The sequence below is a fragment of the Aphanomyces invadans genome (genome assembly GCF_000520115.1).
Source record: "Aphanomyces invadans strain NJM9701 unplaced genomic scaffold supercont1.6, whole genome shotgun sequence".
In the NCBI taxonomy this organism is placed as follows: Eukaryota; Oomycota; class Saprolegniomycetes; order Saprolegniales; family Verrucalvaceae; genus Aphanomyces; species Aphanomyces invadans.
The window spans coordinates 1,088,569-1,103,002 of NW_008580151.1; the positions used below are offsets into that span (position 1 = coordinate 1,088,569).

General features: G+C 55.9%; 6 protein-coding genes across 10 annotated transcripts; 1 reads left to right on the forward strand and 5 right to left on the reverse strand.

Annotated features, from left to right (window-relative positions):
• Positions 1-20: 20 nt before the first annotated feature.
• Positions 21-1,259, reverse strand: H310_03989 (methionine aminopeptidase, type I). The gene has a single exon (XM_008868093.1). It carries the CDS (start codon positions 1,233-1,235, stop codon positions 96-98), a length of 1,140 nt encoding a protein of 379 aa, XP_008866315.1. The 5' UTR covers positions 1,236-1,259; the 3' UTR covers positions 21-95.
• Positions 1,260-1,279: 20 nt separating this feature from the next.
• On the reverse strand, positions 1,280-4,298 carry H310_03990 (hypothetical protein). Its single transcript, XM_008868094.1, has 3 exons — positions 2,229-4,298; positions 1,881-2,141; positions 1,280-1,824 (listed from the first exon to the last, which is right to left on the reverse strand). Exons 1-3 carry the CDS (start codon positions 4,224-4,226, stop codon positions 1,441-1,443), a joined length of 2,643 nt encoding a protein of 880 aa, XP_008866316.1. The 5' UTR covers positions 4,227-4,298; the 3' UTR covers positions 1,280-1,440.
• Positions 4,299-4,637: 339 nt separating this feature from the next.
• On the forward strand, positions 4,638-5,326 carry H310_03991. Of its 2 annotated transcripts, XM_008868095.1 has the most exons (3): positions 4,638-4,785; positions 4,837-4,953; positions 5,010-5,326. In XM_008868095.1, exons 1-3 carry the CDS (start codon positions 4,650-4,652, stop codon positions 5,288-5,290), a joined length of 534 nt encoding a protein of 177 aa, XP_008866317.1. In that variant the 5' UTR covers positions 4,638-4,649; the 3' UTR covers positions 5,291-5,326. The 2 variants fall into 2 exon arrangements, with proteins under 2 accessions (XP_008866317.1, XP_008866318.1); XM_008868096.1 differs by having other exon boundaries at positions 4,638-4,953.
• Positions 5,327-5,334: 8 nt separating this feature from the next.
• H310_03992 (hypothetical protein) lies at positions 5,335-7,962 on the reverse strand (the record flags this gene model as incomplete). The annotated part of the gene is made up of 14 exons (XM_008868097.1): positions 5,335-5,433; positions 5,479-5,556; positions 5,618-5,667; positions 5,754-5,793; positions 5,838-5,947; positions 6,008-6,156; positions 6,218-6,495; positions 6,542-6,749; positions 6,794-6,905; positions 6,953-7,014; positions 7,056-7,153; positions 7,208-7,381; positions 7,430-7,761; positions 7,821-7,962. The coding sequence occupies 14 exons, from the start codon at positions 7,960-7,962 to the stop codon at positions 5,335-5,337; spliced, it is 1,932 nt and encodes a 643-aa protein (XP_008866319.1).
• Positions 7,963-8,269: 307 nt separating this feature from the next.
• On the reverse strand, positions 8,270-9,764 carry H310_03993 (hypothetical protein; the record flags this gene model as incomplete). Its single annotated transcript, XM_008868098.1, has 9 exons — positions 8,270-8,458; positions 8,517-8,582; positions 8,668-8,808; positions 8,870-8,989; positions 9,044-9,157; positions 9,205-9,303; positions 9,354-9,483; positions 9,537-9,604; positions 9,675-9,764. The coding sequence occupies 9 exons, from the start codon at positions 9,762-9,764 to the stop codon at positions 8,270-8,272; spliced, it is 1,017 nt and encodes a 338-aa protein (XP_008866320.1).
• Positions 9,765-9,787: 23 nt separating this feature from the next.
• H310_03994 (hypothetical protein) lies at positions 9,788-13,823 on the reverse strand. Of its 4 annotated transcripts, XM_008868102.1 has the most exons (9): positions 12,909-13,823; positions 12,637-12,843; positions 12,265-12,592; positions 11,686-12,215; positions 11,334-11,641; positions 11,095-11,278; positions 10,748-11,003; positions 10,159-10,520; positions 9,788-10,110 (listed from the first exon to the last, which is right to left on the reverse strand). In XM_008868102.1, exons 1-9 carry the CDS (start codon positions 13,782-13,784, stop codon positions 9,844-9,846), a joined length of 3,318 nt encoding a protein of 1,105 aa, XP_008866324.1. In that variant the 5' UTR covers positions 13,785-13,823; the 3' UTR covers positions 9,788-9,843. The 4 variants fall into 4 exon arrangements, with proteins under 4 accessions (XP_008866324.1, XP_008866321.1, XP_008866323.1 ...); XM_008868099.1 differs by having other exon boundaries at positions 9,788-10,520; XM_008868101.1 differs by having other exon boundaries at positions 10,159-11,003.
• Positions 13,824-14,434: the final 611 nt, after the last annotated feature.

Sequence of the window (14,434 nt, forward strand, 5' to 3'; positions counted from 1 at the left end):
TGGGCAGCTTTGTGATAACAATCGGTTCGCATACGCACTTCACTTGCTTGTGTTAACCTGTCCTCCTAGATCGTTGTCGTCCGACCGCGCGTCGTCTACAGTCCTCGCTGAACTTTGGCCAAGTCCCAGGTCATGACGGGTTCGTTCTCGCGGGCCGTGAGGATTTCGTATCCCGTTTCCGTGACCAAGATGGTGTGTTCAAACTGCGCGGACCGGGTCCCGTCCACCGTGACGGCGGTCCAGTCGTCCGGCCATCGTCCATCTCGCCACGACCCTATGTTGATCATCGGTTCAATGGTGAAGATGTGGCCTGGCTTCATGATGCCGACGGCTTTGTTCTTGGCGTAATGCGGGACGTTCGGCGTTGTGTGGAAGAGGGACCCGATGCCGTGTCCGCAGTACGTTTTGACGACAGAGAACCCTTGCTCTTCCGCGACGGCAGTAATCTCACGGCCGAGGTCGCGGTACATCGTGCCAGGCTTGACCATCGCTATGGCAGTGGCCAGGCAATCGAATGCAGTCTTAACCAGGCGGACGCCATCGGCATCGACCTTCCCCACCAGGAAGGTGTCGTTTAGATCGCCGTGGAACCCGTCCTTGTACACGGTAATGTCAATGTTCAAGATATCCCCGTCTTCCAGCGGGCGCGAGTCGGGGATACCATGACAAATGACTTCATTCACAGACGTGCACACGGACTTGGGGAAGTTGTAGTAGTTGAGCGGTGACGGGTAGCATCCCCTCTCGATGCATGCCTCGTGGACGATCACGTCGATCTCGTCGGTCGTCATGCCCACGCGGATGGCGCGGCCAGCGATGTCCAGCACTTCACGGCCGAGGCGACAAGCCAATCGGATGCCTTCGATTTCCTGCGCCGTGTACACTGGGATCTTGCCGCTTCTGTCCGCTTGTTGCTCGGAGACGGGTTGGCCGCTAGACCAGTAGTCCGGGCGCGCGATGTGATCGGGCACCGTCCTCATGGGGCTCACAACACCTGGTCGCAGCGAGCCCGAGAATTTATACCCAAAGAACTTGTCTGCTTTCGTCGAAGGGTCAACGGTGAACATTTTGTGCAGGCCTTTGTGATGGGGCCAGTACTGTTTGAAGCAATCCTGCGTGCAGAAGCTGCTAATGCCAGGCGGGACACCAATCTTCTTGCACGTAGGACACACCATCTTGCCGGGCTTGCCGCATCCCTCCGTGGCGCAGATGATCGTCGCGTCTGCACTGCTCATGTTCGTCAGTTCCCTTCAGGAATATGGACCCTGGACCAATCATGCGCCATTCCGAACTTCGTTTTTATTGGCTAAAATTTTAGCCAATCAAACGTCGATAACGACGATAACTGAAATTCAAATTGCGATGGCCGCGGGCATGGCGCCGCGGGATGAAGACACGAGTTGTGTTTGTTCCAGGGTGTTGATTGTCCCTTCTATACAGCTAGTGCTGCCGTGAGTACTTGCTTGGCATGATCTCAGCTTCGTAGCAATCGACGGGGGAATGAGGCGACGCCGGTGAGCACTCTCCACTGGGACGACTAGACTTGGACACCACCCCGGTTGGTGCGCGACTGGTCGGCTTCAACGAACCTCGCGAGATGGTGGATGCTGTCGTGGGCCCTTCGTCGGTCCGTGACTTCTTTGCTGACGGATGGCTACCCTTAACAACCTTGGATATCATGGACTCCAAAAAGTCGCTAAAGCTTTTCCAGCCACACACTTTGGCCTCGTACTCTTCGGCATGTGCCTGTCTGCACACCAAGACATTGTTTATGTGCCATGTGCAAATGAATTCCTTCGGTCGGGCTTGTGTGTCTTGCACGATCTACGAACAATTTGACGCATGACGCTCGATGACCTCACGGCAATGGAATTGCATACCACATCAGGAAAGGACTGCACCAATTCCTGGGCGGCGGGGACTTTGTCCATTCCGCGCTGCCGATTGCTCCAATATTTCTCCACGACCTGAACAAACACCTTCCGCAAGTTCTCGATTGCCTCGACGAATGCCTTGACGCCGTTCTGCTTGACTTGGCCCATGGACGCGCCTTTTTCAGGTGTCGACTGGACAGTGAACTTGCCAATGTGTACGCGAACGACAGATCCCATCCCTGGGATCGATATCGTCTCCGTTTTCGCCTATACAACACAGCACCTCGGTTAAATGTACAATTCATGAGCTCGATTTGCTCAGCCACTCGAGCAACAGACTGGTGGTAAACGCACAATAATTTCCGGGGCCACCGATTGCTGGCCAAGAATGTTGCCGACTTGGATGAGTTTGGTTACGTTGGCGATCACGCTCTTTTGATTCGTGAAGATTTCACGAATAAATCCCCTCGTCTGTTGGACTTCAATTGACGGGGTTAAGTTGGGCAATGACGACATGTCCATCGCCAACGCCGCGGGCGACGGCACGACGGGGGCGTTGACCTTCCACGTTGTCGGGGCCGGTCGCGGCCCCTGGGGTTGAGATGCCCTCATAGTCTGGTCGTCCGTGCTGCGCGTGCGTTTCAGCGGGGATCCGGTCTTCTTGATCGACGTGGCGTCGATTGACCGGTGGCGTTTGATGGGGGGTGCTGTGCTTGCAGCAGGGCGAGACACAGGTACTGGGATTGGAAGCGGACTAGCTCGCTTGGGCAAGGGCTTGATGTGTGAGTTGGCCTGGTGCATGCGGTCCTTATCGTGGTTCATTCGCATTGCATCTACATTCTGTGGGTGTCCTGGCACAAAAGATGTGGGTGGGAATGGCTTGGGCGGGACCTGCGGCGTGGGCTCGTGGCGGGCCATTTCCTTCGTCGTGGAAGGACCTGTGGGTGTCGCAACCGCAGGACCCTTCGAATCGACATTTGTCGGCTGTGAGAGCACGTCTGGTTGGAGATTGCCGTATTGTGACAGAGTTTCAGGAATATCGATGGTGCTGCCAGCCACGGTAACGGGTACAGGCACTTCCCTAAAGCCGTCCCTCGTCTTGATCAGCACATTGCCTTCCATGGGCTGAAGGATCGTCTGGCGCATCGCAGATTGCTGTAGTTCTTGACGTTGCTGAAAGAGTTCGGGTGAAGCCATGTCGTCTTTCGACATGGTCATGAGGGCCTCAGGGGTGATCACTTCTTGCACAATGTCGGCGCGCAAGTTAGGGTTCGCCTGAAGGTTCGCCTTGAGCTGGCGCGCGTGGTCGAGGAAGTCGCGCCGCAGCTTTTGGGGATCAACCGAAGTGTTCGAGTTGCGCACGTCTATCCAGTGGCGCACAAGGGATTTCACAATCTGTTCTGAGAGGACCTTGGCGGTGGCGAGCGACACGTCGTTCTGGAGCGCGTCTTCGTACCACTTCAGCAGCGAATTGAAATTCTTCTCTTTCTCCTTCCCGAACCAGACCAAGTCGACAGTTGGAAAGTCGTCGATCCACCAGAGGTTCCGAACCGGAAAATGGACGTGTTGTTGCGGCCATTTGGACGGGGCAATGACCTTGGCCATGCCGGACGACCTGGGGGAGAGCGGGACGATGGCTGGGGCCGACGACCTCGGTTCACTGACTACTGAAATTGAAGCGGGTTTTGGCACAACGGGTAACTTCTTTTCGAGTTGAAGAGTCATCCACATCTTCATCTTGTCCATGAGTCGGTGCTCCCGCGACAGATTAACACCTCCCTTCATCCACACCACTTTCCTCGTCACAAAGGCCAAGATTTCGCTCTGTCGCTCCAAGAGTGCCTTGATTACCTTGTCTTCGCGCACGGACACGTGGAATTCCAACGCGCGGTTGTGCAACACATGCCGCTGCTTTTCCAAGATGTCCGCCTGTTTTTGGATTTGACGAAGACGATGCTGTACTTCGTTGGTGGCCCCTTTGTGCAGTCGGACGAACTGGAGATACGACGGACGGGGCAGCGTCTGCACACGCGATGTCACATCCGCCAGGGACAAGTCGTCCACGACAAGATTCATGTTGTTCATGCCCACAAGAAAGTCACCTTTCTCCATTTGATGCCAACTGCGACCATGTACTGCCTTACTTGTCACTTCCACGGAGTATAGTCCGAAGGCCTCACGGTACAATGCTGCTCCCAACGATGGAGCTGTCAATTCGATCGTGTACCGAGTTCCTTCCTCCAAGAGTCGCTGGACACACCATCGAACTTCCTTGCGCCACAGCCGAAGCTCCGCCATGAGCTCGGGGAATTCTGCGTCATCGTTTACGTAGGGACCGACGTGGACGCTCATGCTGGTTGCGGGTCTTCTTCTCCCGCCACTTGTGAAGCGCGTGGACTTTTCTGACACACTGCCCAGTTAGCGGGTTTCGAATTCCCAGCGTTTTAAAAACTTTGCAAATGGTTCGAAACATATTTAAAATATTCAAAACGACCCCAGCATTTCAAACACGACTCTTCCATCACTTGCCTTCGAACTCCCTCAGCTTCAGCTCATCAATGGACCAAGTGGACGCGACCCCGCTGTGGGAGGCCACGCTTGAGGAGAGCACATGACGACGGGCCCAAACGCTCAATAGTGATTCTGGCTGAAACAAAGCACTACGACATGTTTTACCTGATGCCCGACATGACGACGACTATGTTTAAAACGCAGTCGATGTTCGAAATGTTGTTCGTTTCATGAAATGTGACTAAGAGAAAGATTTACACAGACATGATGAAACAAGATACGGCCAAGGTGGATCAGGCTCATGTGAAGGGTGATGGACGAGATACCAGTGGCGCAGGCAGTAGAGCTCCAGACTCACACCTGCCCAGTCACTCTCCACCCATGTTGCTACCGCGCTACCGTACGTCCACTGGTCAACCAACGCCGTCTGGATATCATTCAACTCCCACAGAGCACATGCCGCCGCCTCACCATGGTTATCAGCAAGTTGATCCGACTTCCCCTACGTCCGTCTACAACGCAAGGCGGCGGAAAGTTTTGATCGCATCGCAGCACGTTTCCATGCACGGTGCACGCTCGTCGAATCTCTCCTGCGGGTCACTCACATCCTGGATCAACGCATAGATCCAAACTACCGCAAACGAGTCGCAGTCGAGATGCGTGCGAGCCACATGAATTGGCGTGACGAGTGTACGGGTCAAGAGCGCGAAAGCAATCGACGGCGAATCGAGTATGCGTTGCGGTCGCATGCGACGACCTACGACGATCTTGTGCTGATTGTGTCCGCCCTCGACGAAGAGCTGCTGCACATTTCAAGTTGTACAAAGTTGCAGTACTTCGATAGCGCGATGGACTTTCATCGCACCCTGGCCTCGTGGTGCACGAACCCGTCCAGCGAAGGCTAACGTGATAACGACACCATCCTACTACCTGGATCCAAACTCTTCTACTACCTGGATCCAAACTCTTCCTCCCACTTCTGGAACCGCACGAGCTGGTCTTGACCCACCGACTTGGACACGTTCTCGAGGGCCATGACAATATCGTTCTACACCACGTCGTCACGCCGACGACTTTCCACAACAGGGTGTACCATCGTGACCACGAGCCCATTCTTCTCCATGGCTTTGATCTCATCTTCGCCAAACCCTTGCGTCTTCTTCAGCGCCAGCTGCACACGACCACTAAGCCTTCTCTTCGTTGTATCCACCAAGAAGGTGGCCATGGCAAACCTCTTTCATAAACTCGGGCGTGTACAACCTCTTGACTGGAAACATCTTGGCTACGCAATTCAACCACCCACACTCAACATCGTCGTAACGGCGCCATTTGTGCGGCGGTCTGGTCTCTCTAGCGCAAGCTGCCTACCTGTCTCGCAGACACCACAAATGTCGTCGCCACTGTAGCCCTGCGCCACGACATCATGACATACGAGCGATGGCGACGCAATACCTCGGTTTGCGTCGCAAGGCGGTCGTAGTCGACGTCAGGCGCCACATCCACTCGTTTGAGATTCAAGTTGAACAGCGCACGACGACCATGGATGTCTGGCAGTGGAATGTCTAGCGATGCCCGTGCCATGAATTGAAATCGACGGATCGGGAACGGAGATAGGACCGTACACACTCGCTTTGTGAGGCGGCGCCGCATCGCTTCGTCGATCTGCCACGGCAAATTGGTCGCAGCCAGCACCATCACGCGGTTGTTTTCAACGTCGGACTTTTCACCCGACCCGACGCCGTTGATCTGCACAAGTAACTCTGTCTTGACCCTGCGACGTCGCCAAGGAAACCATCACGTCGAGTCATGGTTGTGTGTGGTCACGGGCATACCGTCGGGACGACTCGTGCTCTTCGGCGCCGCCGCGGGCGCCCGCAATCGCGTCGATTTCGTCCATGAAGATGATTGCCGGCGAGTAGTACCGCGCCATTTCAAACAAGATGCGAACCATCTTCTCGGACTCGCCACGGTACTTGGACGCGAGCGTCGACGCCGACACGTTGAAGAAGGTCGAGTTGCACACGTTCGCCACTGCTTTCGCCAGCAGCGTCTTGCCCGTGCCGGGGGGACCAAACATCAGAACGCCGTTGCATGGTTTGAGGCGGCCGTCCTAGGTACTCCATGAGGAAGGTCAAACTCCTGGTGACGTGATGTACTTTGAAGAGGTGCGGCGCGATTTGAGGCAACATGACGGCTTCTTGAAGAAGCTCCTTCGTGTGTTCGAGCCCCGCGATGTCGTCGAACGTGATCTTGGGCCCCGTGTCGACGATATCTCGCTCGATGCCTTCGATGAGTTCGACGTCGCACCACCCGTTCTCGCGGGCAAGCTCCGAGTACTTGGGCTTTTCGCCGTCCGGTGTTTTCCTACGTTGACGTGAGTGGGTCGAATATGTTGGTGCGATGCGTACTTGACTTTGTCTTTGGAGGGAGTCACTTGCTGCCCAGTGGGGGCTTTTCGCGGCGTGGGGCCACCGCGGCCATTCACTGCCGCCGGTTGCTTGCGGTTGTCCACGTAGTTACCTGGATGCACAAGCCGCTTGGTGAAACATCCTCATCATGACGAGAACCTTTCTCCGCGCGGTTTGCCAGACGAGCAGGCGGCGTCGCTTTCACGCGGCCGTTGTTGTTGCTACGCAATAGGTTCACGTACGACCTTCCGCCAGGACGTACTTCTTTTGCTTGTCGGCCCAATTTGGCGCGACACCTCGTCGGCCACCTCGCCCAGAGTCAGGTGAAGGTGGCGCCCACACTTCGCGATCGGGCTGGTCCTGTCGCGTCCCCGTCAGTGCTTGTGGTGTCAAGGCATTGTGAGGATGTCTTACATGTTCGCGCTTGCCGTCGACAATTTGCCATCGATCGCCAGACTTGGGACGATCCGATGGCGTGCTCGACCGTGGCCTGCGACCGTTTTGCCCTGGCGCGTTGAGTTTGAGGCTGTGCAAGGCTTCGGCGTAGTCCATCATGGCTCCCAGCTCGCTTTCCAAGTCACTCTGCACCTACATCGATAGAGATTTGTGTGGAGACTCGAGTAGTCTCTGGTGTACCTGCAACCAATCTTGGCGTTCTCTGGCCTGCGACACCCTTTTAATCGCTGGCTTGAGTTGGGTTAGAACGTCCTGGTACAAGCCAATGCCCTTGTCGTAGTTCGACGCGATGCACAAGTCCCGTGCCGTCGATAGGCGGTCTCCCATGCTTCGAATGTCATGGTGGTGGAGCATCGCACGCCAGTGGTGAACGTTGAGTTGACTGGTTGCGTGGGGGAATCTTGTTTTTGCGAGCAAGATACGTAACCGACTGTCGTTTTCTCGTCGGTCCTCTCGCTTCATGCGGACGGACGCTGTCAGCGCAACCATAATCACCAACACACATGGAGCAGCTAGACGTATCCCTGCGTGAGCAAGTAGATGTCGTGAGATTGATGCCACAACCGTGTACCTGGTTCTGGCCGCGCACATCGTGAAGGAGCCACGAACAATATCCCGAGGGTGCATCGCCTTGTCAAATCCCCGAGGAGATTTCGAAGGTCCGAGTATGCAACCACTCTTCTCAAGCGAGATAGCAAGGAGAACTCATGCATGGATGTGTACTGCAAACGCTCGGACTCGATGTGCCCTCAGACGAATGACAAACGCCAGTGCATGTAACGGAGCGATCTTGGTGTGATCACAGCGAACCCGTCGCACATGATCTCCATCGCTGTTCAGAGGCAGCCTTCGCATCGACAGAGTCCTACCACCCCATCGGCAAGACTTCCAATGGAGCCAACGTTGCGTACGACAGAGAACCGCATCCACCATCGAACTTGTCTAGTCCGAGTACGACGGGTGGGATTCTTGATTATGCGCCCTCTGGATGAACCGCAAAGCACGGATGAAATCCATTGGCTATTGATTGCCCCTGTGCATTGGTTGCGGCGCCATTGCTCGTGGCTGCTCGAGTTCTAGGTCGACGAAGTCGTGGCCGGGCTGCACCGCGCGCCCTGGCACGTGCACTGGATTGTGTCGGAACAAACTAAGGGCTTCCAGGTTCATCGCAGACACTCCTCGAAGAAACACTCGGCGGACGTCTTCCTCCTGCGCCATGGACCGTCGACTCTCAGCCCATCTCCGTCACGAAAGACCTCGACCATACCAGGCGAACTTGCTCGAGCTGGAACACTTCGATCTCTGCACGTGCACGTTTCAGTTCATCACGCAGCTACAGCCACCCGATCGTCAAAACAGTCCATACGACCTGCAACAACACGTGCAAAGGAGGTCAGGATCATTCCGCCATCTATCACCTGCTGGATGTCGTTGGCGTGCTGAAGTTGGAGGTCATGCATGGCGGTATCATGGTGCATGCGATGCTGGTCAACCAGTCGATCATGTTTCGCAGTCTGCACCAAGCGACGCCATCTCAAGAATGGCTTCCGGGGCAAGCGCTAGCTCCCATTACAACATCGTGAATGTGTGGACCGTTTCTCTTGTCGCCATGCACCATACCTGTCTGTAAATGACTTGAGCCTGTCGCACGCGCCGGGCCTTGAACGCACGGATTCGGCTGTACACGTGCCAGGCGTGCATGATGCGCAGAAGACTCTGCGGTCCTCCGTAGAGCCGCTCCTGGTGTGCATTGATACGTTGAAGTATTGTCAAGTCACTCGAAAACATTCTTACATGCAAGGCAGATTTGGCAGCATGATGAGTTGCCAGCGTCGTCAGCAGGTGCTTTTGCACCTTGCCACGCGCTATTTTGTCGTCCAGCGATTCTCGCAGCATAGTCGCCATGGCCTCGAGGCAAATTTAGTTGAATAGGAGCGAGGATCGACGTTGCGTACTTGAGCTTGCGCTTCTCGTTTTGAGATGGCAGATTCCCTTGAGCTCAACTGAACGTCGTGGGATGCTTTCAGCCTCGCATGCAGATCATCGAAGAGACCCTTTAACCATCGTGAGAGAACAAAACCCTTGAAGTTGCGTCGATCCGTACGAGTGTTGCTTCGACCATTTTCGTGTGATGCTGCTCCATCAAAGACTTGAATGCTGCGGCCTCCCGGCCAAGGCTTGGCATGGGAAAATCCAGGACTTCCGCAGACCGCACACTTTCGCGGGAGTCCTTGCTGCAAAGGCGATATGTATCAGTCATGTATACTTCTTTGTTGCGTGTGTTTACCCGTTGTCGCTTCCTTTGCGGCGAGACAAGCCGTCGCCATTGTCGACAAGTGCATTCGTCGAACTGCACTAAAACGTTCAGTGCGCGCACAGTGTCACCACAACGTACGTACATATAGTCTTCCACGCATGACGGTACCTGCTCAAGACCGTCCTTTTCCAACAGGTCGATGGCGGCCAGGCGTGTCCTCAACGACAGCACCGCCGCGACATCGCCGCTGTCCGTCATCGAACAATTGAAAACTCATCGCCGGCGGTTTCAACCATGTATCCGGAATGCGATCCGGATACCCAATAATTTAAATAAGTTAGGTCTGGGCTGTCGCGGTGCTGAGATTTGCCACCGTCCGTGTGACGGAGCTCCGCGAACCCGCAAGCTTATGGAGGATGCGGGATCCTTCGCCCATGAGCTCGACGTTCTGGAAGAAGGGGTTTCGTCGCCGCGCGTCGAGAAGGAGGTTTTCAAGGTCGAGGGTGGCCTTGGATTGCTTGCTTTTGACTGGCATGTCTGACTTGTGGAGTATAGTCGGGAAGAACTTGGCGACGATTGTTTCCTTTTTAGGGGCTTGGTCCGTCTGCGTTGGCGCGCCATGTCAAGCCAGCTCGTGGGAATCGCTATGTACCTTGACAAAGTAGGTAGAAATCGATTCCGTGTCGCCAATGCAGATGTCGCCTCGGGACTCGAACTGGTACTGCGACGATGCTTCCTGCAACATGGTGAACGTCGCTTCCGAGATCTGGATGCGCCCAGGAATGCTCTTCGACTCCATGCTGTTGGCCACGACCGTTTGACTGCCCCAAATCAAGTACCGCGGTTTCTTGATGCCGACAACACCGCCGACGACCTTGCCCGTGTGGATTCCAATCCGCATTTGCAAGTTGACGTTCTCGCTTCGCCGAAACTCGTCCATCTCACGTAGCATTTCCACAGCGAACGCCGTGATGGCGACCGCATGATTCTTTTCGCTCTTGTAGTTGGGCAGTCCTACCGTTCCGAGTGGACAGGGCGTTAGCATCGTGGCCATCAGCAACTTCAACCGATACGCAGCAACGACGACACAAGCAGGCGCTACTTGTCAACACAACAAGAAATCGCCATGGAAGTCCATGGAAACGCATGGCACGGAAGGTGGCCGTCAACCGCGCAGTGGATTCAAAACACAGGACGCACGATTTCAAGACTCAGAAATGGAACGGGCAGCGCCAACGCACCTCCAATGACGATGAAGGCGTCGCCGACGGTGTCCATTTTATACACGCCAAAGGCATCCAAGTGCCGGTCGAAGGCCGAGTAGACTTTGTTGAGGAAGAGACATGACTCGACGGGCTTGAGGGTCGCGCTGAGGGCAGTGAACCCGACCATGTCGGAGTAAAGAAGAGTTACGTCATTCAGCTCATCGACGATCGTTCCATTGAGCAAGAGGGCCTCGGCATACTCGGGCGACGGGAGCATGTTGGCCAACAGCTCCTGCATGGCAGACACAACAAGATTGAGCATACGCAGTGGGGAACGATGAAGGTAGATGCGTCATGGAGAACGAAGGAAGCCGAGTACGCACCTCGCACTTCTTCTTCTCCAGGTTCAGCATATGCTTGAGCAAAAAGTCGGTGCGGAGGCCGACTTCGCGGCGGTAGCACGAGTACTGGCCGATGGTCGTGCAAAAGATCGTGATGCAGAGGAATCCAATCACGTTACGGAGGTCGTGGTGGCACGACAAGAGCAGGATCAAGTACAGCACGAGGCTACAAGCGTGTGTGAGAGAGAGACAAAGCCTCGATTTACATTGCCAATGCGTACATGGTGCAATTGATTGCTGCCGACGTGACGAAGCGGAAGCGCATGAGGAGACTCACGATCGTGATGTAGATGAGGTTCAGGTTGAGAAAGTTGCTCTTGGGGCTGAGGACGAGGTGAAAGTTGAGCCCAGCAAAGACAAGGCCGACGACGATCCCGGACGCGGTCTGCATCCGCGACAAAAACCTCCGACGGTAGCTATAGGCAAAGAGGCCGGCGAGCAACACAACTCCCGACAGATTCAGCGTCATCGCTGCGCTGCCTTGCGTGGTACCTTCCACCTGCAGCGACATGCCAAGCACTCCACCGTTCTACACATCGTCATGGTCTGTCATCGCCAAGTTGGTGCTCGTACCAGCATCGCCGCCACACTGAGGATGCCAATGCCCGCCCCCAGCGCCCATCGGAATTGCGTCAAGTTTGCCATGTTGTAGTCCACGATGAACGCAATCTCCATGCGCCGTTCGAGCGCAGACCGCCGGCGCTTGCTCATGGCGGCTTTGGACTGGAACGCGAGTGTACGTTTGTTCATTTCGAGCGATTCGACGTCAGTTTTGGCCGACTCTGTCGACGTGGGCGACCCTGGCTTGGCTTTTGGGGCCGACGCAACCGCCTTGTCTTCGGCCAGGTCGAACCGCGTCGTCATCCCGAGCGGGTCCTGCACAATCGGGCGGAGGATCTTGCGCTCGAGCCAGTACAACATGAGCTCGCCTTTGCCCTTGAGCGCAATCTTGCCACGAGGCACGATGTCGTAGCACGCCGACCGCGACAGCAACGCAAACGTTCGTTCGCTGATCTGGATTTTCCCTGGCTTTGACGACGAGCACACTCGCGACGACGTGTTCACTGTGTCCCCAAACAAGTGATAGCTGTACGCCTTCGACCCTAGCCGTTTGAATGTTCATGGAGGCTCTAGATGGACGGCGCGACGAACCGATGACGCCGGCAACGACAGGGCCGCTGTGGATGCCAATCTTGAGCCGAATGAGCTCCCCATGGCACGTCCACTTTTCCTGCTCCTGGATGTACATCATCGTGAGCGCCATGTCGGCGATTTTTTCGTGGTGGTGCGGGTCCTTCACCGGCACCCCCGCGGCACACATGTATGTCTCTGCAATTGCTTCGATTTTGTACACGCCGCGCGAGTCGGTGGCCTTGTCAAAGCAAAAGAAGATGCGGTTCATGAGCTGCACAAGTTCGATCGCAGGTGTGGTTTTCGACAGTCGGCCAAAGTCGCTGACGTAGCAAAACAGGATCGACACCTACGCGCGTCGACTGAGTGGGTGGCATCGAGTGATGGGCCCACCTCGTCAAATTGCTCGGCCAGCTCGTCGGTCCGATTCTCCTTGAGACTCTCTTTGATGTGGGCGGGCAGCATCGTTTCAAGCAGATCGTCGCGTCGTTTGCGGTCCTCGGTCACGTTGCACCTTAGCACAAACTCCTTGCGGATGTGCCTCTCGCTGTTGTACGCAGACAGCATGCAGAAACACGTCAAGATCGGGCCGTACGCGAGCTATGGTCATCGAGGAATGCCATCAACACAAGCATCGAGGGAGTGGATCGAGGGGGAGGCCAAACCTGCGGATCGCGCAGCTGCCGGTGGGACGGGTACGCCCCAAACGGGACGGCAATCATGAGGACAATATGGAGCCACGCGCATGTCGTCGACATGATGAACGTCATCCCGCTCGCGTTGAACAGAATCGAAGTGTAGATGAGCGAAATGGCCTGGGACCACCGGCCGGCGAAAAAAAAGTACATGTCGTCGCCGGCAAACACACCGTCGAACCGCGAATCAAACAGCATGCTCGTCCCCACGACAAGCGAGCCAAGGAGTGTATAGTACGACAGCATGCACGCTTCGAAGTGGGACTGAAAGCTTGGCCTCCTAGTGATGCGGAGGAACGCGAGGGTCACGAGCACGATGGTGGCGCGGGCCAAGACCAGCACGCCTTCGCGGGGGACGCTGTACCCGCACATGTACTCGATCGCGCCCATCACGACATGCAACATGATCGAGATCCACCCGCCCATGCGCACTTTGCCCATCACGTAGTGGCGGTAGTGTTTTCGGAAGATGTCCTCGAGTTGGGAGTCGGAGAACCGGCACGTGATCAACCGCATCGCGGCGTCGTACGCGCGGGTCTGCATGGACGTTCCGCCGAGGTAGTTTGGGACGACTTTGGAATGGGGATCGATGACTTTCCGATCGCTGTGTTTGTCCTTGGATGCGACAAAGCTGCTCCGTCGCCGCTCCGGCGACTCTTTCCGAGCCACGACCGACGCCGCCCCGTCCAGCAAGGGCGGTTCGTAAAACGATGTCGTCGTCATCTCGTCGCAGAACGGCAAAACTTCATTGAGTTTGCGTTTCGTTGCAAGTTTACTGAACGACGGCCGAGTCGGCGATGGAGGGCGGTGTCCCGGCGCGATCAGCCCGACTACCGGCGACGCCATCCGTTGCCGCCCGCTCAGTTCAAAGGGACTTGGTATTTTTAGCGACGACCAGAACGGTTTTACGTATCGAGTGAATCAACGACGCAGGGAAGACTCATTGTCCAACCTGAGCATTGACATGACGAGCTAGAATGCCCCGCGGCGAAATCGGCTCGAGTCGCATGAATATCGATGTGGGGCACGGTGCTAAGGGATATCACGGCGTGGGTCCTTACAGACGAAGCCAACTTTCAGCCCTTGGCCCCTGGGACGCGGCGCTGGCTGAGAACATGTCATGATTGCGTGGCATAGTTGAAACATATTCGGCTATGTCATTCTCCCGCATCGGACGAGGCCGGGAGCGGGGGGGGCTTGAAGCTCCATGACCGTTCGTTTGTGTGGCGGTCATGAGCGACCGAGTTGACTTGTACGAGAGGGGAAGCGCTTGCACCATCGCGCAAGATCAGGGCATTGCATTCATGGAGCCCTCTCCTCCACGGCATTGCCGAAATCCCGCGCACGGGTAGCCCTTTGAGTTTTTGACAGCATCCATCGAGTGAATGGCCATGCAGACAAGATACGCCAGCACGGATGTGGTCCATCAACGGTCGGAAGGTTGGACATGCCCAAGGCTTCCCTCGATCCTGGGACAAGACGTCGAGAACTACAAC

Excerpts from the sequence above, each read along its gene's own strand:
- H310_03994 (XM_008868102.1), bottom strand. The coding sequence starts at position 13,784 with ATGGCGTCGCCGGTAGTCGGGCTGATCGCGCCGGGACACCGCCCTCCA. Across the intron at positions 11,279-11,333 it reads GCAGCAATCAATTGCACCAT|CCTCGTGCTGTACTTGATCC; the intron begins GTACGCATTGGC and ends ACACGCTTGTAG. Across the intron at positions 11,004-11,094 it reads TGGAGAAGAAGAAGTGCGAG|GAGCTGTTGGCCAACATGCT; the intron begins GTGCGTACTCGG and ends TCTGCCATGCAG.
- H310_03989 (XM_008868093.1), bottom strand. The coding sequence starts at position 1,235 with ATGAGCAGTGCAGACGCGACGATCATCTGCGCCACGGAGGGATGCGGC.
- H310_03991 (XM_008868096.1), top strand. The coding sequence starts at position 4,650 with ATGATGAAACAAGATACGGCCAAGGTGGATCAGGCTCATGTGAAGGGT. Across the intron at positions 4,954-5,009 it reads GCAGCACGTTTCCATGCACG|ATCCAAACTACCGCAAACGA; the intron begins GTGCACGCTCGT and ends ATCAACGCATAG.
- H310_03990 (XM_008868094.1), bottom strand. The coding sequence starts at position 4,226 with ATGAGCGTCCACGTCGGTCCCTACGTAAACGATGACGCAGAATTCCCC. Across the intron at positions 2,142-2,228 it reads CGGTGGCCCCGGAAATTATT|GCGAAAACGGAGACGATATC; the intron begins GTGCGTTTACCA and ends TGTGTTGTATAG. Across the intron at positions 1,825-1,880 it reads TGCAGTCCTTTCCTGATGTG|ATCGTGCAAGACACACAAGC; the intron begins GTATGCAATTCC and ends AATTGTTCGTAG.